At 42.5% G+C, this 24361-nt stretch overlaps 1 protein-coding gene across 1 annotated transcript in view; it reads left to right on the top strand.

The window, feature by feature from the left end:
- The first annotated feature begins 3470 nt into the window (after positions 1-3470).
- Positions 3471-24361, top strand: part of Pdcd6ip (programmed cell death 6 interacting protein) — a 60202-nt gene continuing 39311 nt past the window's right edge. The window contains exons 1-3 of the mRNA XM_059268802.1: positions 3471-3815; positions 19721-19775; positions 21127-21196. Of these exons, the coding sequence (XP_059124785.1) occupies positions 3607-3815; positions 19721-19775; positions 21127-21196 (334 nt within the window). The 5' untranslated portion in view covers positions 3471-3606. The remainder of the gene's footprint in view (positions 3816-19720; positions 19776-21126; positions 21197-24361) is intronic.

Genomic DNA, 24361 nt, shown 5'->3' with positions numbered 1-24361 from the left:
AGGAGAGGTAAAAGCCACAAGCCAAGTGGCAGCACGTAGATGAATAGAAATGGGTTAATTTAAGGTATAAGAGCTAGTTAGAAACAAGCCTAAGCTAAGGCTGAACTTTCAAAATTAATAAGAAGTCTCTGTGTCGTTATTTGGGAGCAGGCTGGCGGGACAGAGAAAGACTCATTACACACGACTCCTATAGTGAGATGGGAGCTGAAAACAGGAGAATTAACAGTTTGTAGGCCATGTAGTCTGGAGTACTCAGCCAGCACAGCAGGAACAAGACAGACTCTCCCTCAGAAACAAGGCAGGAGAACCAATCCTGAAAAGTTATCTTCTGACCTCCACACAGTCTGTGGCATCTGCACACCCCTATCACACATACATAAATTTTTAAATAAAAAACCCCCCTAAATTGAACCTTTACTTCCTGATAATTTTTGACCTATTTCATGGGACCCTTTATAGTCCCAAAGATTTAAAAGTAATTTGCATGCTGAATGCTGATTCCTATGCAAAAACCAATTTGTAGAACTCAATCTCTTACATATCATCACTGCAATGACTCTAATAATGTGGGGGACAAGCACCCTCCCACCCTCCCACCCTCCCCAGTGAGTTATCCACTAGTTTTCTTTCTATTAATACGTGATCTCACCAAACAGTCACACCCACAGGCATGCAAACAGGAGCCATTCTTGGTCACTCTCCTTTCCTTATGTTCCTATCCCCCCCTTTTTTTGTAAATTCAATTCTAAACTCAAAAAGTTTTATCACTTTTGATCACTCATACTTAGGTCAGATTTGATTTTTTTTTGCCTGAATTTCTGAATTTGTTTCAACTTTGCCTCATTGCATTCTTCTGATGCATTTGTTACACATCAGGCAGGGTGACTATTTTATTTACTTCAATCAGGAATAGTTTAGTTAGAATAAAGACACTTTTTTTTGGTTCTTTTGAGACTTTTATAGTGCTGTTGAGATGGATCAGTGGCTAAAGGGCTTGCTGCCAAGCCTGAAGACCTGAGTTCAAACTCTGGAACACACATGACAGAAGAAAAGGATTCTGACAAGTTGTCCTCTCTCTCTCTCTCATACACACACACACACACACACACACACACACACACACGCATTAAAAAGCAAATGTAAAGAAATAAAATTTCATAAATTGTAGAAAAGGAAACTTTTATTGTTAATGAACAAATGTACTGTATAATGCAAAAAATTCCATGAAGATAAAAATAAGACCAAAAAAGCCGGGTGGTGGCATACGCCTTTAATCTCAGCACTGGGAGGCAGAGGCAGGCAGATCTCTGTGAGTTTGAGGTTAGCCTGGGCTACAGAGCTAGATCCAGGACAGGCATCAAAACTATACAGAAAAACCCTGTCTCAAAAAAAAAAAAAAAGACCAAAAAAATGTATGTTTCTATTCCCAAAGATTACAATCAGCACCACCATATGGGACAATCCTTTCACAATTCTTCACAGTCCATAAAACATATATTTAATTTTTTAAAACCAAGATACTATTATACACATACCATTTTGTGACTTGCCATTTTCTTAATGACTTCCACCTTTGTATGACAACACAGTTTCATCTTATCAAATATTCCATGTCTTCATTCATATGTCAACTGTCCTGAAAGGCATTTTATAGCTTGTCTGTTCAGAATAGGATCCAGTTTAGGCTGTAATGTCCCGTAGATTTCTTTTCATATAACCATTAGTTTTCCCAGGATGAAAACTTGTTGAAGCTTATACACCAGTTAACCTCTAGAATATCACAGAATTTGTTATTTTTACCTGGTGTATTTCTTATCAATTGTGTGTTTTGAAGCTGGAGAGATGGCTCAGCAGTTAAGAGCAGCAGCTGCTCTTCCAGAAGACTCAGGATCTAGGTTCAATTCCCAGCACTGACATGCAGCTCATCATTTCTGTAACTCCAGTTCCAGGAGACCTGATGCCATCTACTGACCTTAGGGGGCACCAGGCACAAACATGGTATACAGACATACATGCAGGCAGAACACCCATACACGTAAAAAATAAAAAAGTTAAATATTGTGACAGATTCAAGTTTTTCCTGCAGTGTTTCATAGATGATATTGTACATTTACATCTGTTCCATCAAGACTGGTGAGATGGCTCAGCAGGTAAAGGTGCTAGATGCCAATTGTGATGATCAAGTTCCAACCCTGAGACCCACATGGTAGAGAGAACTGACTCCAGAAGTTGTCTTCTGACTTCTATCTTGGAGGCCTTTAAAAACATTTTTTTCTTTGTGTGTGTGTGTGTGTGTGTGTGTGTGTGTGTGTGTGTGTGTGTGAGAGAGAGAGAGAGAGAGAGAGAGAGAGAGAGAGAGAGAGAGAGAGAGAGAGAGATCCAGAGGAGGCTAGAAGAGGGAGGGCAACGGATCACCTTGAGTTACAGGCTGTTAGCTGCTACAAGTGGGTGCTGGGAACCGACTCTGGCCCTCTGTCTGGCAGAGCAGCAAGTACTCTTTAACTGCTGCTAAGCTATTTCTCCAGTTACTGAGGGGAGGCCCTTCTAAAATGTAAAAACAAACTGCTTACTTGCCACTGATGAGGCAAACGAATTCTATACGTTGACTACAAGTTCCATGATGTTTATGGCTTCATCCTTCAACTTCATTTCATTCTATTCTCTACTTGCCTTTTAAGTTCTAGATATGGGACACGCGTGCTTTTGGTCTGGGAGGCTGTCCCTCACCCAACTCCTCTCCACCATTTCCCTCCTTTAACGTCAAGACATCTTCTCAAACTGCGGTATCCTTTTAAGTTCATCTTCTGGGAGAATGTTTCTTAAATTATCTTGCTTATGATATTTTCTTCTAAGAGATCTGTCTTTACTTACTACCTCTGTCCTTACCTGGCCAAGTGCCCGACGGCAGGAGCTTTGCTACTTTGGACCGAGGACCTGAATACACAGTGGACCTTCAACAGCAGTTGAATGAACCATCATCATACATTACAAACATTACAATACTCTGAAGGTCTGGCCTCATAGAAAAAAAGCACAACCAAAGAGTATTTTACCATGGAGCATAATAGTTCCAGATCTATAAAATTAAATTTAAGTAATTAAAAAGTACAATTAATTAAAAATATTTAAATATAAAAATAAAACAGAATTTAAAGAGAAATTAGGAAATCTTTTTGAGCCGGGCCAGCTAGTACTAGGGAGGCAGAGGCAGGCCGATCTCTGAGTTCGAGACAGTCTACAGAGTGAGTTCCAGGGCAGCCAGGGCTACACAGAGAAACCCTGTCTGGAAAAAGAAAAACAAAACAAAACAAAAAGGTCTTTTTGAAAGTTTAACCATCGCAGTAGGTGAACAGCTGATCGCATCGCGCAGGCGCCGCAGAGGCGAGACCAGGCGAGGGACGCTGTGGTGACACCGTCACGTGACCGAATGGCGCGCCCCTTCAACTGCGCCTGCGCAGGGGCTCCCGGAAGTGGCCGGCCCGAATCGCTGGCGGCTCAGTCCGTCGGCCCATCGGTCCGCTCGTCCGCTGCCGGTGCTGAGCCCGCCTAGGCCGTCGTCGCTGTCCCTCCGTCTCTCCGGCCCGAAGCGGCGGCCGGGCGCTCACCATGTCGTCGTTTATCTGGGTGCAGCTGAAGAAGACCTCGGAGGTGGACCTGGCCAAGCCGCTGGTGAAGTTCATCCAGCAGACGTACCCGAGCGGCGGCGACGAGCAGGCCCAGTACTGCCGCGCGGCCGAGGAGCTCAGCAAGCTGCGGCGCACCGCGCTCGGCCGCCCGCTCGACAAGCACGAGGGCTCGCTGGAGACGCTGCTGAGGTGGGCGCGGGCCGCAGGGGCCCCCTTCCAGCCCCCCGGCTTCCCACCCTCCCTCTCCTCCCGGAGTCCCTCCCTCCCAGCTTGCCTCCCTCCCTCCACAGCCTCGCTGCCTCTCCCTCTCCCAAGGCTGGCCTCTCCACTCTGACTCAGGCCGGCGGCGTAGGTGTGGTCAGCATTCTTTCCTGGTGAGAGGACTTGTAACCCTGCTCTCCCTTCCGGGTTGGCCTCTGTCACCTAGACGCCTTACCTGGAAGTCTGCCACGTAATGGTCTCTGTGATCACAGCCGTTTGACTGGTTTTCTCTTTTTAGCTCTTACAACTGAAGACTCGCTTTTACAATCGCTTTTTATGATTTTATTGGGCCACATCTAGATTTCCTAATAATAGTTGCATAAGGGAAGTGAGAGAATTGGATCACAGAGCCAAATGTCGGCTACTCATTACGTTGTTCGTTTGAATTAAGTCATCCTTAGTTCAGAATAATCGAATGACAGAATGACAGTTGTAAAAGTTACAAGTGACAGTCATTTGAAAGAAAACTTGAGTGACATAATAGACCACTGAGAGTAGGTTCCTTAAAATCACTTGACGAGGGGTATGCACATGTGGAATACATTGGTTCTTTTTGCAATTGAAGAGAACTCTGGTACTTAATGATGACAACCTTTCTGTGGTACCTTATGATCCAGTTTCCTGTAATATGATCTCCTTGTTTCATGCAAGAGACATTGGTGTATTAGGGTGCAAGGTGCAGAAACCCTGATTCAAGTAGCTTACGCTAAGATATTCTGCTGGACAGAGATGTCTAGAGACATCCCTTTCTTGGTTTTGGTATCAATAGAGATCATCTTGCTGCCATGATCCTTCATAGGTGAGCTTTGTGTTTTGAGAGATGGCCACTGGCAGCTCTTACCATAATTATAATGGCTCACAGCACTGAGTAAACTTTGTTAAAAGTCTATGGAGGCTTTTCTTATTTGGTTGGACTGCATACATTAATGATTAGGGGAATGGGCTAAGTTTGTCTGGGTTACCCAGTTGGTTTAACTTCTCTGCTCTCCATGGATCAAAGATTCATTTGGAAAGGGGAAAGCTTGGTTCCCGGAAGGAAGAGATATTGGATAGGTTGCTCAGAGATTATGATCCTTTGGTGTTAATTTTAGAGCTAAGACTGTTGGATTGCAAGGATCATTAGTCTGATAGAATAAGCACTTTTTAAGGTAATGAAGGAATACTTGACCATTTAGAATTAACGTAAAATTTTCAAATTTATGCAGACACTAGTAGCATTCAGTGAGATGTGCCCCCCACCCCTTTGAGACAGGGTTTTGTGTATCCCTGGCTGGCCTCAAGCTCCCCTTGTAGTTGAAGATGACTTTGAACTTCTAATCCTCCTGTTTTTGCTGCGATCTGTTTTAAGGGTGATGGGTTTTAACCCAGGGCTTCATGCATGCTAGGCAAGCACTCTGCCTACTGAGCTATATTCTCATCCCCCCAAGTTGTTGTGGCATTGGATATTGAATTAATGGACTCATGCATGCTAGCTACCACTGAGGTACACTCTCAGACTTTTAAAATATTAAAAAGCTTACTTATTATTTATTTATTGTGTGTTTCTGAGTGTGAGTTGTAGGTTTATACATGCCATAACACTTGTGCGTTGAGGCCAGCGGATACCCTTGGGTGTTGGCCCTTTGCTTCTACCTTCTTTGAGACAGTCTCTTGTCTTGTTGCATCTCTAGACTCTCTGGCCTCGGGGCTTCTGGAGTTTCCTGTCTCTGCTTCCCATCTTGCCCCTAGGAGCCCTGGGATTACAGATATGCACTGCTTTGACTTTTCCTTGGATTCTGGGCATTTAAACTTGGATCCTAATGCTTGTGTAGCAAGCACTTTACCACTGAGCCCTCTCTCCAGCCCACAGCATGCCTTTTGTTTCTAGTTTGTAAATGTTCCATTACAGTTTTCTAGGGTAAACATTTAAGTATTGGATAGTAATGAGAATGATTATTTAAAATTTCATTTTTATGTGGTACCCTATCCTCTATAAGTTGTATCTTAGTCAGGTTTTCTATCGCTATAATAAACACCATGACAAAAAAAAGCAAGTTGGTAATTCCAGCACTTGGGAGGCAGAGGCAGGCAGGTTTCTGTGAGTTTTAGCCCAGGCTGGTTTACAGAGTGAGTTCTAGGACAGGCAGGGCTACACAGTGAAACCCTGTCTCGAAAAACCACAAAAAAAAAAAAAAAAAAAAAGAAAGAAAGAAAAGGAAAAAGCACATTGGGGAGGAAAGGGTTTATTTGGCTTATGCTTCCACTGTTCTTCAAAGGAAGTCAGGGCAGGAACTCAAACAGGACAGGAACCTGGAGGCAGGAGCTGATACAGAAGCAATGGAGAGGTGCTGCTTACTGACTTGCTCCCCATGGCTTGCTTAGTCTACTTTCTTATAGAACCCAGGACCACCAGCTCAGGGATGGCACCACCCAATGAACTGGGCCCTCCCTCATCAATCACTAGTAAGAAAATGCTCTACAGGCTTGCCTACAGCTCAGTCTTATGGAGGCATTTTCTTAATTGAGGTTTCCTCCTCAGATGACTATAGCTTGTGTCAAGGTGACACAAAACTGTTCAGCACAAGTTGCTGTTTACAGTAAGTTGGTTGGGAGAACCTTGATAGATGGGTCCCAGATGGGAACCCTACTGATTGCTTGTTTTACTTTTGCCAAAGTCAGCATTGTGGCATCTATTTCCTTCCGTGGAAAACTGTGGTTGTCAGCTTTCTGAAATTTGATCAGAGTGATAGAGGTTAGGAATCTCACAAGTTACATATGTATGCTTTTCTCCTTCCCTCCCCTCCCTTCCCCTCTCTTCTCCTCCCCTCCCCTCCCCTCCCTTCTCCTCCCTTGCCCTCCCCTTCCCTTCCCTCTCTTCTCCTCCCCTCCCCTCTCTAGTGTTATCTCTTCCTCTTTATAGGTTCTCACTATGGAGCTCAGGGAGGCATGGAGCTAGTTGGTACAGATTATTCCTGAAGTCTGGATCCTTCTGCCTCAGCCTGCAGAGTGCTGGCATGTGCACACCTGTGCATTACTGCACCTCGTGCTGTATGTAGTCTTTCTAGTATGACACTTGTATTAGGTTCAGCATTATTCCATAGTTCCCCAACTACCCAGTGAGTTAAATTAAGGTTTTATTATTGTTAAAAAAGTTGGTAGAGATCGTTCTGTTAGTCTAGGGACAGTGGGTCTGTGAAGTCCAGACTTCAGACTTTTTGCTCAGTAAAACCCAGACTTTGGTCCTTGCTCTCATGGCCTTGGTTGCAGTTGTACCCATGGTCTAGATCAGTGATTCTCAACTTTCTTAGTGCTGTGACCCTTTCATACAGTTCCTCATGTTGTGGTAACTCCAACCATAACATTATTTTTGTTGTTATTTCATAACTGAATTTGCTACTGTTATGAATCGTAATGTAAATGAATCATATGCAGGATATCTGATGTGTGACCCCTGTGATAGAGGTTGTGACCCACAGATTAAGAAGCACTGTTCTAGATTGTAAGATAGCAGAAGGGAGAAAGGTTGAGTGTCCAGGGTGTTTTCTGGCCTCTGCCACAAAGCCTTATATATCACTGGCCATTATGTGAGTCTGCATCTTGCCGAAGTGCCGGGAGGCATTTTTGTAATGTCACTGTGTGCACTGCTCAGAACTGGAGGTCCTTGTGGACTGAGGGAGACCTGAGGAAGGTTGGCAGCCCCCTTCAGGCTTCCTGATATCCCAACCTGAAACTGTGTGCATGCTCAGGATCTGAGAGCCTAGGAGAGGGAGTGAGTTTGTTTCTTTCTTAAGCTGCACCTCTTTTCAGTTGATGGGACTCCTGCCTGCCTGGTCGGTGGTCCACGCTTAATTCATTTCTGTCCTGACTGCTCTGGTTGATTTGCCTGCTAACCTTGCCTCCCTTCCTGGTCAGATTTCAGCATTTTCTGCTTCTTCCACTTTAACATTTTCAAACATTTTGTCACTGCCCTTTCCCTTCCCGTTCCCTTCGTCCTTGCTGCATTTCCAACCTTTTCCCCCTGGTCGGGTGTTGCTGGGGGTTACCCCAAGAGCTTTGCCCACTGCTGTTGCACATCTTTTTTTAGTAAGTTTTGGGAGGCAGCAGAGAAGAACATTGATTCAGATTTACTTTTATCAGGAGACTCAGCTCTTGGAAGTGGTTGGGTTATTATGTTCACATAGTCAGGTTAGGAGTTTCTCTCCCTCCACATCCTTGCTGGTCCTTGTTGGCTAACAGTTTGAATTATTGCTGGTAGCTGAGCTGGGGAAGTCAGGTGGCATCTGTTAGTGTTGCTGAGGGCAAGCCTTATTACATGTGTGCTGGCTACTCAGTACCTTTTTCTGTTGTCCATTTTCCTATCAGGTTGGTTTTTCTTTATTGATTTGTAAAGTTGTTTTCTGAATATTTTGTTTACTTTTCCAATGTCCAGTCAATTTCTTGTCTTCCTTTTAATTGTATTTATGTTACTTTTTATCTCACAGAAGTTCTCCCAGAATGTTCTAGTCTCATAATCTGTAGTTCCATTTTTGAATGTTAGGCATGCAATATATGTTCTTTTTCTCTGATTAGACTTGCTCACTGTTTGAGCCCTCCCCTTCCCTCCCTCCCCTCCCCCCTCCTTCCCTCTCACTGGGTGTGCATCTCAGTCAGGGCTTTTATTTCTAGGCGAGCACTGTGACACCATACTGTATCCTTGTCTCTTTTTACAAACAAAGCCACCGTTTTGTTGTGTCCACCTCTTCCCTTAGTCTGTATTGACTGCATCCTTCTGCCTTTGGTATACGATAGTCTTTTTTTGTGGGCCTCTCTGCGCAGCCCTGGCTATCCTGGAACTTGATATGTAGAGCAGGCTGGCCTCAGACTCACAGAGATCCACTTGCCTCTGCCTCTTGAATGCTAGGATTAAAGGCGAATGACACCACACCCGGTAGATGATAGTCTTAGTAAACATCTTTGTATAGTATTAGTAGTTTGTAGTTTCAGTTTTGTTGTTTTAATTGAGTCATTTTGGATAGATTTTGTAAAAATAAAATAAAATAAAATAAAATAAAAAAATGAAGTTGATGGTGGCTGGTGGATGGCCTAATGGGTCAGAGCACTTACTGCTCTTGCAGAGGACCTGAGTTTGTGGTTCCCAGCACCCTGTAAGGCAACTCACAATTGCTTGTAACTTAGCTCCAGGGGATCCAATGTTTCTGGCCTCTTCAGGTAGCTGAACACATGATCATGCACATACAATCACAAGACATACATTTAATTAAAAACAATAAACTAAATCTTAAAAAAATGAAGTTGATAGACCTAATTTTGTGATGTCTTTTTTCCAAACACTCATGTTTTATAGATTAAGAAAGAAAATACTGTGATTACATTTTACTTCATAACTATTGCTTACATTTAGATTATTGGTTTAGGAGTAGAGACATATTGTGATAATATTATACCAATGATATTGCTACTGTGTGTGTGTATGTGTGCAAGAGAGAGAATATGGATCTGAGTGACTATGAATATGGACCCATGTGTAGGTCAGATGACAACCTCACCTCCCACATCATTTCACACAGGGTTTATGTTCAGTGCTGGGTGGGAGTCTCTGCTAGTCTCCACCTTCCAGGATTACAGCTGAGGGCATGACTGCCTCTGGCCTTTCCATGCGCTCTAAGGATCAGAACTCAGGTCATCAGCCGTCTCCCCATACTCCAGAAACACTCTAAAAGATTTTGATTTTGATTTATGTGTATGTCTGTGTGCCACGTGTTTATGGGTGTCTGCGAAGCTCATAAGGGGGCCCTTGTGAGCTGCCTGACATGGATGCCAGGAGTTGAGCTGATATCCTCTGAAAAGCAGCCGGTGCCCTGAACCACTGAGCCATCTCTCCAGCCCCTCCAAAACACTTGTAAGACTAGAATTTGCCCTCTATCTTTGATATTTTCGAAGAAATGTATTAATTGCTAGTCCCCCCCCCCCCCCCCATGAGATTTCTGTTCTTAGTAATGTGTAGAATAAAAACCTAGGTAGGTCCCTGCCTATGCTAAGTGTGTGCTCTATTAAGACAGATTTTAAATTTCTTCCATCAGAGTTTTAAAATGGATTTGCTTTAAAGTGCGTGAGTTTTGAAAAACAGTAGGGACCATCTAAGAGCACCAAGGTGCAGTCCTATACTGCTTGATGCTGCAGTTATCGTGTGTAGATTGTGTATCCAGCCACTGTCTCAAGTACTTTATGCATATTGTATCATTTGTTCCTCTAAGGCAGTAGTTCTCAACCTGTGGGTCTTGACCCCTTTGGGGGTCACATATCAGATATCCTGAATATCAGCTATCTACATTACGACTCATAACAGTAGCCAAATTGCAGTTATGAAGTAGCAACGAAATAATGTTATGGCTGGGGGTCAGCACAACATGAGGAACTGTAGTAAAGGGTCGCAGCATTAGGAAGGTTGAGAACCACTGCTTTAAGGGAAGCATTGCTTTCAGCGTGGGAGTTTTTAGACTGAGAGAGCTGTAATTTTCAGGTGACACTGCCTAAGACACTGAATGCATCCTTGGGTTGTCCGCTTGAAAAATCTGAGTTCTACTCACTGTGACATCTTTATTTTTATTTTTGTTGTTGTTTTATTTTTTCTTGTTTTTTGTTTTTTGAGACAGGGCTTTCTTGTGTAGCCCTGACTGTCCTGGAACTCATTCTGTAGACCAGTTGACCTCTTTCACCTGCCACTGCCTCCCAAGTGCTGGGATTAAAGGTGTGTGCCAATACCACTGCCTTCACTGTGACATCTTTAAGTATGCTTAGAATTTAAAAATTTAAAGAAATGATTAAAAATGCACCTATTTCTAAGACCCCCTCCGTGTGTGTGTGTGTGTGTGTGTGTGTGTGTGTGTGTGTGTGTGTGTGTATGTCTTGGCTTGCATGCCTTGGTATGCAAATGGAGGTCAGAGGACAAGTCATAGGAGTTGGCTGTATGTATGGTCAGGCTTGGCGGCAAGCACCTTGTGCTACTGAGCTTTCTGGCCAGCCTTGAGGAGATGTTTATTTCTAAACTCAAATCTTTAGGGATTCTTATTCTTTACTGCATATGTTGGATGTGTTTTGGGGGCCATCTTTGAGTCATAGCATGTTGGCTTTCTCTCAAGCTTTGTTAAACTTGCTCAGGTCTCTTTACATTGTTAGGTATGTATTTTAGGTTAGGGTCTTGTTACAGCCAAGACTGTGAATAATAAAGAGAGGGATGTGGTATACTCTGCCATTTTGGTAGATTTCCTTCCTGGAGAACTTTGATACCTGAGACAGAGGTGGAACCAGAGGGTAGTTAGTTAGTGGTGTCTGTATCCTCTGTGGAAGTACACAGCTCTTGTATTTGGCTATTCAAGAGCAGCATTTTGCCTGTGGTAACTAGTTAAGTGGGGTCCTTCTTGCAAAGACATAGCTGGTCTTGTTTTGTTGGAGTTTGCTCCATGCTGATCAGACATTTCTGTTTTACTGACTGCCCTCCCATATACTTCCCTGTTACCTCCCATAAAATTTTTTTTCCTTTTTTTTTTTTTTTAAAGACAGGGTTTCTCTGTGAAACAGTTCAGGCTGTCCTGGAACTCAATCTGTAGACCAGGCTGGCCTCGAACTCACAGAGATCCTCCTGCTTCTGCCTCCCGAGTGCTGGGATTAAAGGAGTGTGCCACCACCGCCCAGGCCCTCACAGTTTGTGACCATGTAAATGTAGAATATATATAGCCTCTTCTCCCCATGCAACTCAGGTTTTGCTATTTGACCTCATGTTGTGGAGGAAGAGGCTCGGGGTAAAGGTTTCCGTTTATTCTGTGCAGTCATTCTTTTCTACCTTTGAAACAAGTACCTTCATGATCTTTTCCCTTCCTTGCTTACTTTCCAGCAGGGCTCAGGGTTACAACTAATAGGCTGCCTGATTTTTGTATGGCTTGAGGACACCTTTTGGGTGGGTTAGCACTGTGAACCTTGGTGGCCTAATGGTGTTCTGTGCTTCATTCTGCCCTTTGCTTCCAGAGCTTTCTCTGTTGGCCACAGCTACCTAGCCTTACTATGCTGCCATCCACATGTTGGCTACTGTGCTCAGCCATGCTTCGCTCCCAGTAGTGGACCCCTAGTCTGGAAGTTCACAGTAAATTACTTTGTTTTTCCAGAGGAAAGGAGAATGCACTGAAATTTGGGTGTGGTTTATTGCTGACAAAATACCGAGAAAACCAAAGGGAGAAAGGTTTGTTTTTGCTCATGATTTCAGAGGTTTCCAATCTGTGGCTGCTGGTTCAGTTGCTTGGTGCCTGTTATACAGCCAGAGCATGGGACAGCAGAGGCAGCCAGGAAGTTTGGGGAAAGTGGCGCAGCCAGAGGAGATGTGCCCTTCAAGGGCATGCCTCCAGTCACCCTCTTCCTCCATCCAGCTAGTCATTACTTCCTTGTAGCGCAGATTAGGCTGTGGAATTCATCATGGATTCGATTAGCATTTCCTAATCTAGGCATGTCTCCACAGTGCCACCTCCTGGAGTCAGTCTTGAGGTGACACTTCATAACCAAACTGCAGCAGGTGCTGACCATGGATGGCTGCTTCCTCTCTGTCTCCTCTGCTGCAGACTGGCACTTTTCAGAGAAGGTCTTCAGTTGATGGGAGTTGGACAGCAGTTGTATCTGTAGGTTCACCAATTAAGCTTGGGTCAGGGGCAGAAGTTTCTTTCTTATTATGTAAGTACTCACACACTTTGTTTTTCCCTTTCACCAACAGTCTAGAATATCCCTTTTTCAAAAAAGCTTTCCAATTCCCGGTCTGTAGCCAGCTTGGTCTCACTCTGGCAGGCATATCTTCAGACTCTAGACCTTGCTATAGTCTGTTTCGATCTAGTTCTTTGGTAGTTTCTATCCATTCTCAAAAGGAGATTCCTAAATTTGCCTTTTCAGAGATAGGAAAAATAGATGGCTATTTGAAAGCTGCATTTTACAGATTCATTTGCTTGGAGCTGGCAACAAAACTGAGCAAACACATCCTGTTCTCTTGGACTTTAGAATTCCGTGAGAGGAAAGACATTAAACATAACCCCAAATTGACATATTGCAGTCTGTGACATATGCAAAGAAGATGTTGAGGGGTTCAAGGGATTGTAAGTGGATGGAGCCAGTTTTGAAAAGGACTTAGATGGATGACCTCCATCACTTTGCATCATGGTGGGTCGCACTGGTCCATGTTAGATTCCTGCAGTAGCTCAGGAGCTCCCTGTCTTATTTTCTTCTATTGTTTGTACACCTGCAGTCAGATTTTTACATAGTGGTCATAGTGACTGCAGGGGAGAAAAAATCAAAACCCAATATTATGTTGCTCTTTTGTCCAAACTGTCTGACTGTTCACTCTGTCATTCTGTGTAAGAAAAACTGAAAGTCTTACATTCATACCCAAGGCTCCCTTGCTTCCCTGACTTCATCTTCTACTGTTTACCTTTGTTTGGCTTAATGATTGTATTGTATTAGCCTCTTTGCCATGCTAGGTGCAGCGGGCAGTCTAGTACCAGGCTCTTGGCACCTACTTTACCCTCAGATATCTGCTTGGCTCACTTTTGCAGACCTTTTCAATTCATGGTGTGGAAAAAGTTAACTTCTTTAAAATGACAGCCTTCTTACTTCACACTGTGCATAACTTATTTCCTTACCCTCTTTCTTTGTAACAGTTACTACCTTGTCACTATATCATATGTTCAGAAACTTTTCCTGTGGTGGAATATTATTTTAACTGGGCAAAGATGTGTTACATTTGTTTAAGCTGCGGAATAGTACTTTAACTAGGTGAATGTGTGTTGTTTGTTTCTGCTGCCTTTGTTAACTGTGTAAAGATGTGTTACATTTTTTTGTGTTGCATTTAGGTTAATTAAATAAAATTAACCTGGGCTCAGAGAGGTGGGCTTAGCAACTGGTTGACAGGAAGTAGCAGGGAGGAGCTTAGCGTGGTGTTTTTTTTTTTTTTTTTTGGTGGTGCTGTAGTGACTTCTGGTCACCAGCAAAGAGAGAAAGTTAACCACTTGCTTTTCTAACTCGGAGCGCTCAGGTTTTTACCCTAGCCTTTGAATCTCGAGAATATAGAGCTTTAATTAGAATCACCTTTAGTGGCAGCAACAGAGTCATTGGGGAACAGGACACTCCCTCTCCCCCAATACGGCCATTGTAACGAAGTTAAAACAGCATCTTCCCTCTTAAAAGTACCAGCAAAGCTACAGACTTTAAATGCTTGTTTATTGCTGAGTTCCAAGGTCCTAGAAATACCTTGGACATATTAAACTCCTAATATGGGCTTATTGAATGAGTATAAATGAATGAATGAAGGTATGTCAGCCCAGACAAAGAGGAGGGTAATTGTTAGGGAAAGGTTTTTAGGTGTAGAGGAGAAAAAAAGGAGTTCAGGCCCTGAACCAGAGAAAATGTAATTTATTGACCTGAATGTATAGTGAATATTCTTGATGTTGGGCATGAGAGATGGTGGCCAGATAATATACAACATCATTAAAAAATTTGAAGTAATAATAGGTGTTACTTTTCCATTGTTATGATAAAACACCATGGTCTGGAGAGATGGTTCTGAGGTTAAGAACATTGGCTGTTCTTCCAGAGGTCCTGAGTTCAATTCCCAGCACCCATATGGTGGCTCACAACCATCTGTAATGAGATCTGGCTCTCTCTTCTGGCCTGCATGGATACATGCAAGCAGAACATTGTATACATAATAAATAAATAAATCTTAAAAAAAAACAAAAAACAAAACAAACAAACAAACAAAAAACCAAAAAAACACCATGACTGAGGAAAACTTAAAAGAAAGGATGTTTTGAAACTGTGGTTCTAGAGCAGTGATTCTCAACCTGTGAGTCATAACCCCTTTGGCCATCCCTGTCTCCAAAAATAGTTACATTATAATTTATAACAGTAGCAAAATTATGGTTATGAAGTAGCAACAAAAATAATTTCAGAGTTGGGAGTCCCCACACCATGAGGAACTGTACTGAAGGGCTGCAGTGTTAGAATGGTTGAGAACCACTGCCCACGAGGGACAAATTGACCATCATGGGGAAGCATCAGGCAAGGCACCTGCAGCAGCAAGCTGAGGGCTCACATCTTAAACCACAAGCAGGGAGAGAGCACATTGTAGCACGAATTGTTAGAGGGTCTTATTAATAAAATCAAACCTGGAGCCAGGTATTGGTGAACGCTGAAAGATCAGAGAAACAGAACCAGCCACAGACACCTCACCTTGCTAATTCCTCAGCTGATCCTGTTTCCTCAGACTGGAAGCCTCTGAGTCCTCATCCAGAATGAATCTCAGCTGAATTGCTGCTCAAAAGCCTAAAAGCTTAGCCAGGCCTAGTTCCTCGTCCTCACTCTTTAAATACCTTTCTGCTTTCTGCCATCACTTCCTGGGATTAAAGGCGTGAGTCACCATGCCTGGCTGTTTCCAGTGTGGCCTTGAACTCACAGAGATCCGCATGGATCTCTGCCTCTGGAATGCTAGGATTAAAGATGTGTGTGCTACCATTTTCTGGCCTCTGTATCTAGTGGCTGTTCTTTTCTCTGACCCCAGATAAGTTTATTAGGGTGCACAATATTTTGGGGAACACAATATCACCACGGCACATGAGAAATGGTGAGAGGCTTTGAAATATCAAAGCCCACCCAGTGACATACTACCTCCAGCAAAGCCACACCTCCTAAGCCTCCTAAACAGCACCAACTGGGGACAAGTGTTCAAATGCCTGAGACCATGGGGGACATCTCTTTCACTACCACGACAGTAATCCATCAAAAGGTTTTAATACTTAAAATTTGTTCCTAGGGATAAGGGCGTTTTCTTATGTAACCCAGCCATGTCTTTCATAATTAGGAAGCTGGCTGACTTCATTTAATCTGTCCAATTTAAGTTTTGCTGATACTCCAGTAGTGAGGTTTACAGGTCCCGGACCTGGTTTCCGCAGTTCATTGCTTCAGTTACTAATGCCTCTTTAATGTCCTTCAGTCTGAACAGTTTTCCTTTTGTCTCACAACCATTTATAATGGGATCAGATTCCTTCTGGTGTGCATGAAGATATATACATAAAATACATGAACAATCCGGGCGGTGGTGGCGCAAGGCTTCAGTCCCAGCACTCAGGAGGCAGAGGCAGGCAGATCTCTGTGAGTTTGAGGCCATCCTGGTCTACAGAGTGAGATCCATGACAGGCACCAAAGCTACACAGAAGAAACCCTGTCTCGAAAAAACAAACAAACAAAAAATACATGAATAAATAAATTTTTTTGAAAAAATGCTAGGCTAGTGGACTACATCCTGCCCATGACCTTGGCATTTTTTGAAGAACATAGTTACTTTGCAGAATGTCCCTTGATAAGGTGTTCTCTCTCTCTCTCTCTCTCTCTCTCTCTCTCTCTCTCTCTCTCTCTTTCTTTTTTTTTGGAGACAAGGTTTCTCTAGGTAGCTCTGGCTGTCCTGTAACTCACTGTATAGACCAGGCTTATCTTGAACTGAAAGAAATCCTAAGTGCTGTGATTAAAGGCATGTGTCACCATTTCTGGCTCCCCGTGGTAAGGTTTTGTGTCAGATTTCCTTGTGGCTTGAGTGTTTGTGTGCAGGTGGACCAGCGCTGCTTTCTGGGTATATTAGGAGGAGTGTAATGCCATGTGACAGCTTGGGTTTCTATTACTTGGTTAAGATACTGTTTGCCAGGTTCTGTGACCCTAGTTACTGAGTATGTGTACTCATTAATAAGTGCTTGTAGAGATTATTGCATCAAACTTTTATTACTATTGTTTTATTACGGCCTCAAACTCTCTGATCCTCCTGCCTCTACCTCCCCAGTGCTGAGATTACAGCTGTGCACCACTGCCTCTAGCTTATATAATGCTAAGGATTGAATCCAGGGATTTGTACCTACAAAGCTTTGATTATTTTTTGTATCCATTGATGAATATTACCACAACCAAATATACTGTGGGGAAAGATTTACTAGTTGGCATCGCACAGTGTATAGAACTGGTTCTGGTCACCTGTTTCTTACTTCAGAATACTGTTATTTTCTTCAGTGGATTGTGATTTGTCAGTGTGATTTATTTATTTGGTGTGTGGGTGCATGTGTGCACGGGCCTGTGTGCATGTGTGCACATTCATGTTTCACTGTTTTCTGAACTTGACTGTTAGGCTCCCTTAAAACTAGCTCCTTGTGGCTTGTGTTTTTTGTTTTTCATGTCTCTGTCACTTTCCAGCTTGAGTCTTTTGTTTTTTCAATTGCATCCATTTCTCTAAGGAGCACTGTTAGTGCAGGACATTATTAACCGGACACTAAGTGTGCTTCTTGTTCCTGTGAGGTGTCATTGCGTCCAGGCCCTCCAGCATATGTATTTAGGAAATGTATAATACACATTTATAGTTGTTTTTGTTTATTTCTACGGCGTTACAAAAATAAGTTCACATTGATACTTCCAGTCCAGTCCAGAATGACAGACAGTTTGTTCCAGCCCTGCCCCTTCCAGTGTTTAGGATTCTTTCCTCTGATAGTGAGATAACTGGCTCCCATTAGCCAGTATGTGTTTACAGAATATCAGGTCTTTCAGTTTGCAGCCAGACTTATTGCCATACCAGTCAGACATGTTGCTTTCTGCCTCTCTTGCCTTGAAACCTTCCCCAGAAATAATCGTTGGAAAGTTAGTCATGATGAAGGTGGGGGTTTGTAGACAGGAATAAGTGAAGGGAGGAGGCCAGTCAGAAAGTATAACTTTGACCTTTCCCTGTCCTCCAATTGCTAGCTGAAGGTTCACCCTGAGCAGTGGCTTGGGCATGGGTCAGTTTGCTTTGTTATGTGAGATGTTGGCTACTGTGTGGAACATACACTGCAGAGAACAAGAAAGAAAGCTTTTGGATTGGTGTACCTGAAATGGATGTGCTTTGTAAGCTTTCGGGAGCTGTGTGTGTGTCAGTAATGGACACACCTAAAATGTCTGAAAGTCAGTAGATCTGTTGTTAATCAGTTGACCAGATACATGAACTTCTCCAATGGACATAGATACAGTCAACTGTAGTCAGAAGGTTTCTCTGGGCCTGCCAGGCCCCCACAGTCCTGTGGCCTGCTTATAAAATAATCGCTCAGAAGCTTATATTAATTACAACTACTTGGCCACTAGCTCAGCCTTATTACTGACTAGCTCTTACACTTAAATTAACCCATAATTCTTATCTATGTTTAGCCACATGGCTTGGTACCTTTTCTGCCTTGACGTCTTGCTTCCTCTGTGTCTGGCTAGTGACTCCTGACTCAACCCTTTCTCTTCCCAGAATTCTCCTTGCTTGCCCCGCCTATACTTCCTGCCTGGCTACTGGCCAGTCAGCGTTTTATTAAACTAGTGTACAAGAGCATTATCCCATAGCAGTCAACCTTTTTAATTTTTAAAAAAAATTAAATTTATTTATTTTGTGCACGTTGGTGTTTTGCCTGTATGTATGTCTGTGTGAGGGTGCCAGATATTGGAGTTACAGACAACTGTGAGCTACCATGTAGATGCTGGGAATTGAACCCAGGTCCTCTGGAAGAGCAGTCAGTGCTCTTAACCAGTGAGTCATCTGTCCAGCCCCCTTTTTAAAATTTTTAAAGGCTCCATGGCTGTTCTGGAACTCTGCCTCTGCCTGTGCCTCTGTCTCCCCAGTACTGGGATTAAAGGTGCGAGCTGTCACACCAGACCAAACATAGTCATCTTAATAAAGTATTTTAAGAAATACAAAGTTGTTAGGTGGTGGTACACGCCTTTAATCCTAGCACTTGAGAGGCAGAGGCAGATGGATCTCTGTGAGTTTGAGGCCAGCCTGGTCTATATAGTGAGTTCTAGGACAGCCAGGGCTACACAGAGAAACCCTGTCTTGAAAAACTGGAAAAAAAAAATACAGAGTTTTCAAATAGGTGTTTATTTCCTTTTACTCAATAATACTAAATGGTTATTTGTCTGTGGTGATGAGTATTCTTTTTCATCTTTAGTGTAGCTCTTCATTGTGCACAATTTATTGTGTGGTTTAATTGTTGAAGGACTATGTTTAGTAACCTTAAAGCAAATGGTTAAATTGGATTTGTGGGCCACTGTAGTTGGGGACAAATAGTGTCCTAGTATTTATTGCTGTGAAGAAACACTGTGACCATGACAGCCTTTATAAAAGACAACATTTAAATGGAGATTGCTTACAATTTCAGAGGTTTAGTACATTATCATGATGATGGGAATTATGGCAGCAAGCAGGCAACCTGGTGTTGGAGAGGTAGCTGAGAGTTCTACATCTAGATCTGTAGGCAGCAGGAAGAGCCACTGGCACTTACTTGGGCTTTTGAAACTCCAGAGGTGAGGGGCGGGGCTGGCGGCAAGGCTACTCCTGCTCTAGCAAGGTCTCACCTCCTAATCTCTCTCAAGTAGTACCACTACTTAATGATAAAACATTCAAATCTGTGAGCCTGTGGGGACCATTTTCATTCAAACCACCACAAATAGTTATGGTTTTAAAATAGTTATTCTTTTAAAAAAGTTTGTTATTTTGATTTTATGTGTTTGGGTGTTTTGCATGCATGTATGTGTACCATAAGCATGCCTGGTACCTACAGAGGCCAGAAAAGGATGTCAGAGTCCAGAAATCTCCTGAAACTAGAGTTATAGATGGTTGTGAACCACCATGTGTGTTCTGGGTTGAACCCAGGCCCTCGGAAGAGCAGCCTGTGCTCTTAACTGCTGAGCCATCTCTCCAGCCCTTATGTATATAAATCAGCTGGGCTCTTATAAATTCATGTTATTTTACCCTGCTAATAATTAATTTTTCTCTTTTTTAGATATTATGATCAGATTTGTTCCATTGAACCCAAGTTCCCATTTTCAGAAAATCAGGTAAGCTATTAGTTTTATTATAAAGTTGTGTGGTGATGGCAGGTCACTTCCTCCTCTTACCTGTGGTACCATTTCATTGAAGTCAATAATGTGTCTTTACTATGTTTAGGCTTCTGTGGAGTTTTATATAAATGAGAAGTTCTGAGATCTGTCTGATGTGAATCTTTGTCCTTCTGAAAATTCTCCTGAATTCCTCAGTCCAGAGTGTTAATCTGTATTTTATACCAATAGGATCTGTATATAGTTGGAAATAATCTGCTATTTTCCCCCTGGGCTTTTTTTTTTTTTTTAAAAGAGGACGGAGAGTTGAGACAAGGTCTCTATACATAGCCCTGGCTGTCCTGGAACTTACTATGTAGACCGGGCTTGCCTTGAAATCAGAGATCCATATGCTTCTGCCTCCTGAGTGCTGGGGTTAAAGGCCTGTGCCTGTCATGCTCACCTTTCCTTGGCTTTTACAAAATTGATAAGGAAGGTAATTATTCATTCAGTAAGTACTCTGTTTAGTGCTTTAAAAATTATTGATATAAAATATACTTGTATTTTTAAGATATAAGAATGTCTTTAATATATAAGAATGTCAGCCTTACTTTGTCTTTACGGGTAGTTGTTGAAAATGCTGATAGTTTCTATGGATTTATGTGGGAGACTTAATGAAAGTCTTTAAAGTATGTAGTACTTCTAGATTTTTTTTTTTAACGATTTTTAATTTATTATGTATACAGAGGAGGGTGCCAGATCTCATTACAGATGGTTGTGAGCCACCATGTGGTTGCTGGGAATTGAACTCAGAACCTCTGGAAGAGCAGTCAGTACTCTTAACCTCTGAGCTGTCTCTCCAGCCCGTACTTCTAGATCTTAAATGGTAGAAGAAAAGTACTTTGTGGGCCTGAAGAGATGGCTGAGCTATTAAGTGTTTACCTCTCTTGCATAGGTTCCCAACCATCTATAATTCCACATTTGGGGGTCCAATACTCTTTCCTGGATTCTAGGGCCCCTCCTCCTCTTCTTCTTTTCTCCCCCCCCCCACATGAAAATAAAATTACTTTTAAAAAGCACTTATACATTTTTTTTTTTTTTTTTTCTGAGACAGGATTTCTCTGTGTAGCCCTGGCTGTCCTGGAACTTGCTCTGTAGACCAGGTTGGCCTTGAACTCACAGAGATCTGCCTGGCTCTGCCTCCCGAGTGCCTGGCTTGAAATATCTTAATGCTAGTATTTTACGAGGAAAAAAAGTTCGTAGGAAGGAAAAGGGTCATTGGCTACAGTGACAGGTGCATAGGGAGCTCTGACCCTCTTCTCCCTGGGTTTTCTTCAGTATTAACAGGTTTGTTTCCTCTCCTTCATTCTAGATCTGCTTGACATTTACGTGGAAGGATGCTTTTGATAAAGGTTCCCTTTTTGGAGGATCTGTAAAATTGGGTATGTAATTTTTAATAAAAAATTATAGACTTGCCTTGAGCATTTTTACTGCTTTTAGATTTTTAAAGTTGCTCTCCTAATGACTCCTTGTGAGTACTAAAGTTTTTTTTAAAAAAAATCTCATTTTATTTTTTAACTTCAACTTCTAATCCAATGTAATTTCAAAATATTTGCAGAGCCCATGCCTTGCCAGGCACTGTCCTAGTTACAAAGATGCGTAAGGCATTTGTGTTCAGTTTGGTTGTGAAGATAGTTATCTCTGAAATGTACCATGTATACATACGTGTAGAATACACCACGGGATGATGTTTTGATGCATGAGAGACTACATGTATGATGGTGGCCACATACAGTTGTTGATAGTGTACCTGTCTTACTTTGTGTAACTACATGCACAACAATAAAGTGCTTAACAGCTCATTTCTCCAGAACATGTTGAAGTCATTGAGGCATGGCTATAAAATCTCATGGAGTATAGATGAGCAGGAAGTTAATTCTACCTGTAGAAAGCAAGCAACAAGTTAGGTTTTGAAGAATGAGTTTGTACAAACATAACCAAGGTCAGAAGGTGAAGGCATTTTGTCAGACAGTACAAGCCTTAGTTTCCTCATCTGAAAAATGGAAATAATATTTACTTGAGGGAGATACTGTGTAGGTTAAAAGAGTGAAAATGTTTCAAGTCTTTAAACAGTGTTCATTAAGTATTAATTGCAATGAATAATAAATAATCATGTTGTTACTATGTATAAGCTATAGTATATTTGTATACACACATTATATGATGTCCATATTTTTATAAACATATTATATGATGTGTGTATATTTTATATAATAGATATACATTATATAAGATACAGCAGCTGGTCAGTGGGGGTCCTTTAATCCCAGCACTTGGGAGCCAGAGCCAGGTGAATCTCTGAGTTCGAGGTCAGCCTGGTTTACATAGCGAGTTCCAGGACAGCCAGGGCTACACAGAGAAACCCTTCTCAAAAACAACAACAACAAAAGATACAGAATATACTAAATATCTTGTAAGATGTGTGTGTGTGTGTGTGTGTGTGTGTGTGTGTGTAGATATACTTAAGTAAATATATGTGTATACCTTATGTGTAGGTGAGAAAATAGGAATATTGTAAAATATTATATAATGTGTTCTATATAAGATGGGATCAATGTAATAATTATTGTTATGGCTAGAAACCATAGGTTGAATTGGATTTTGGAAGGTGATTGTAATGGAACAAAGATTGTGAAGAGGTACAAATGTGCTGTTGAATTTGTACTCTCCCACTTACATATTAATAGCCAGTCATTATTGTACCCAGGGCTTCATATGTATTATGTTACTAAATTCCCCAGGCACCCAATCAGGAAAGGCACTTTCATTGCTAGTTGAGTATATTGGCTTGGGAAGGTTAAGTGACTTGTGAAGGGTATGTGGCTAGGCTTTAAAGGAGCTGAGATAGGAATGCAGAGAGCCTGCCTCCAGGACTAGAGAAACACCATTTGAGAGATCTGTGAGATGGCGAGACTAGATTAGGTAGTGGGTATGGTCAGAGAAGGATTGGGCTCAGAAGGAATTCTGAGAGGTAAAGTTGACTGGCTTTATTGCCTGTCAGAGGGATGAGGAGGAGCTAAGGGTTGACTCTGAGATTTGACCTGTTGGATATTTAGTTTTTGATAGGTTGAATTTGGCATTTAGGCTACCTCTGTGTAAGCATCTCTCTGACATTTGGAAATAGTAGATTTGAAGCACAGAGAGAGAGAGAGTTCTAGATTTGGTAACAGTTACTCATTGATAAAAATTCATTCCCCTTGGACAGATTATAGGCAAAAGCATATAAGAGCCAGAAGTAGGGTGAAGTTGAGAAAAAGCATTTGGACCATGGAGGACCAGGAAAAAACATTCATCATGGAAGTGAATGGTGGTCCTGACACTTGGTTCCATGCTAGAACAGTTGGGGGCATGTTAAAGGTGGATATGCAGTAGAGTATGCCTGGTGCCACAGAAAAGAAACGTTGGGCTGGGCCACTTGAGTCACCCGTCTCCAGCTGACTGGGGATGATCCAGGCTGAGGCATTGACAGTCAAGTGGAGTTGAAACGGCATGGATTTGGTAGAGGAACGTCTGGAAGAAGCCAGATTGTAAGGTTGAGGCGGGGTGGATGGAGGGTGTGTGTGAGGAACTGTAATCTGCAAGTGTAGCTTTCTTGTGTCAGAAAATTTACAGGCTTGAGGGCCAAGGCGACACTGTGGAGAGTTGGGAGCCAAGGTGAAGAAAAGGATCTTTAGTGCTGTTGTGACTTAGCTGATTGGCAGCTCAGAGTAAGGAGCTGATGGCAGGGGACAAGGAAAACGTGAGTGAGATGGTTGAATGGGAGGCCAAGGTAGAGTGTAACTAAATGCGGGAGGGAGGGAGGGAGGGAGGGAGGGAGGGAGAGGTGCTTTCTTGTATTTTGACAGGTCTCACTATGTAGCCCTGGCTAGCCTGTGTAGACCAGGCTATGTAGTGAACTTAGGGTCATTTCTAGTAGCTAACATTAGAAATTGAATGTCCTTCCTTCAACAGTCTCTTACTGCACATTTGCCAGACTCTGGTGTTATTTTAGAAGAATAAGTGATCACTCTGACATGTATGTGGTGACATGTTAAACTGTGCCCATGGAATACTGAATTCAGCAGCCTGCATCATACAACTTTAGGACCCTTTGTTTTGGGCTCCTAGAGACACTTGGTAAAGAACCAGTTCCAACTCCTCCCTGAAGCTTGCATCCGGATAGCCTGAGCAGGTGCAGTGGCAATTTGCAAAAAGCTATGTGTGAGCACATCTGTAGTTACTTAATGAAAATAGAAAAAACTTTATTTTCAAGAAGTAAGATAGTAGGTGATTTAAATTTTATTTTCTTTTTAACAGTTGTTTGAATTTTTGAAAACATTATTTATCCACCCACCCACCCACCCACCCACCCACCCACCCACCCACCCATCCATCCATCCATCCATCCATCCATCCATCCATCCATCCATCTATCGGGACAGCGTTTCTCTGTGTAGTCCTGGCTGTCCTAGAACTTGCTCTGTAGACCAGGCTGGCCTCAAACTCACGGAGATCTGCCTGCCTCTGCCTCCCGAGTGTTGAGATTAAAGGTGTTCACCACCACCACC

The sequence above is a fragment of the Peromyscus eremicus genome, chromosome 7, assembly GCF_949786415.1.
Source record: "Peromyscus eremicus chromosome 7, PerEre_H2_v1, whole genome shotgun sequence".
NCBI classification, from domain to species: Eukaryota; Metazoa; Chordata; class Mammalia; order Rodentia; family Cricetidae; genus Peromyscus; species Peromyscus eremicus.
This window is presented reverse-complemented; position numbering and strand designations above follow the sequence as displayed.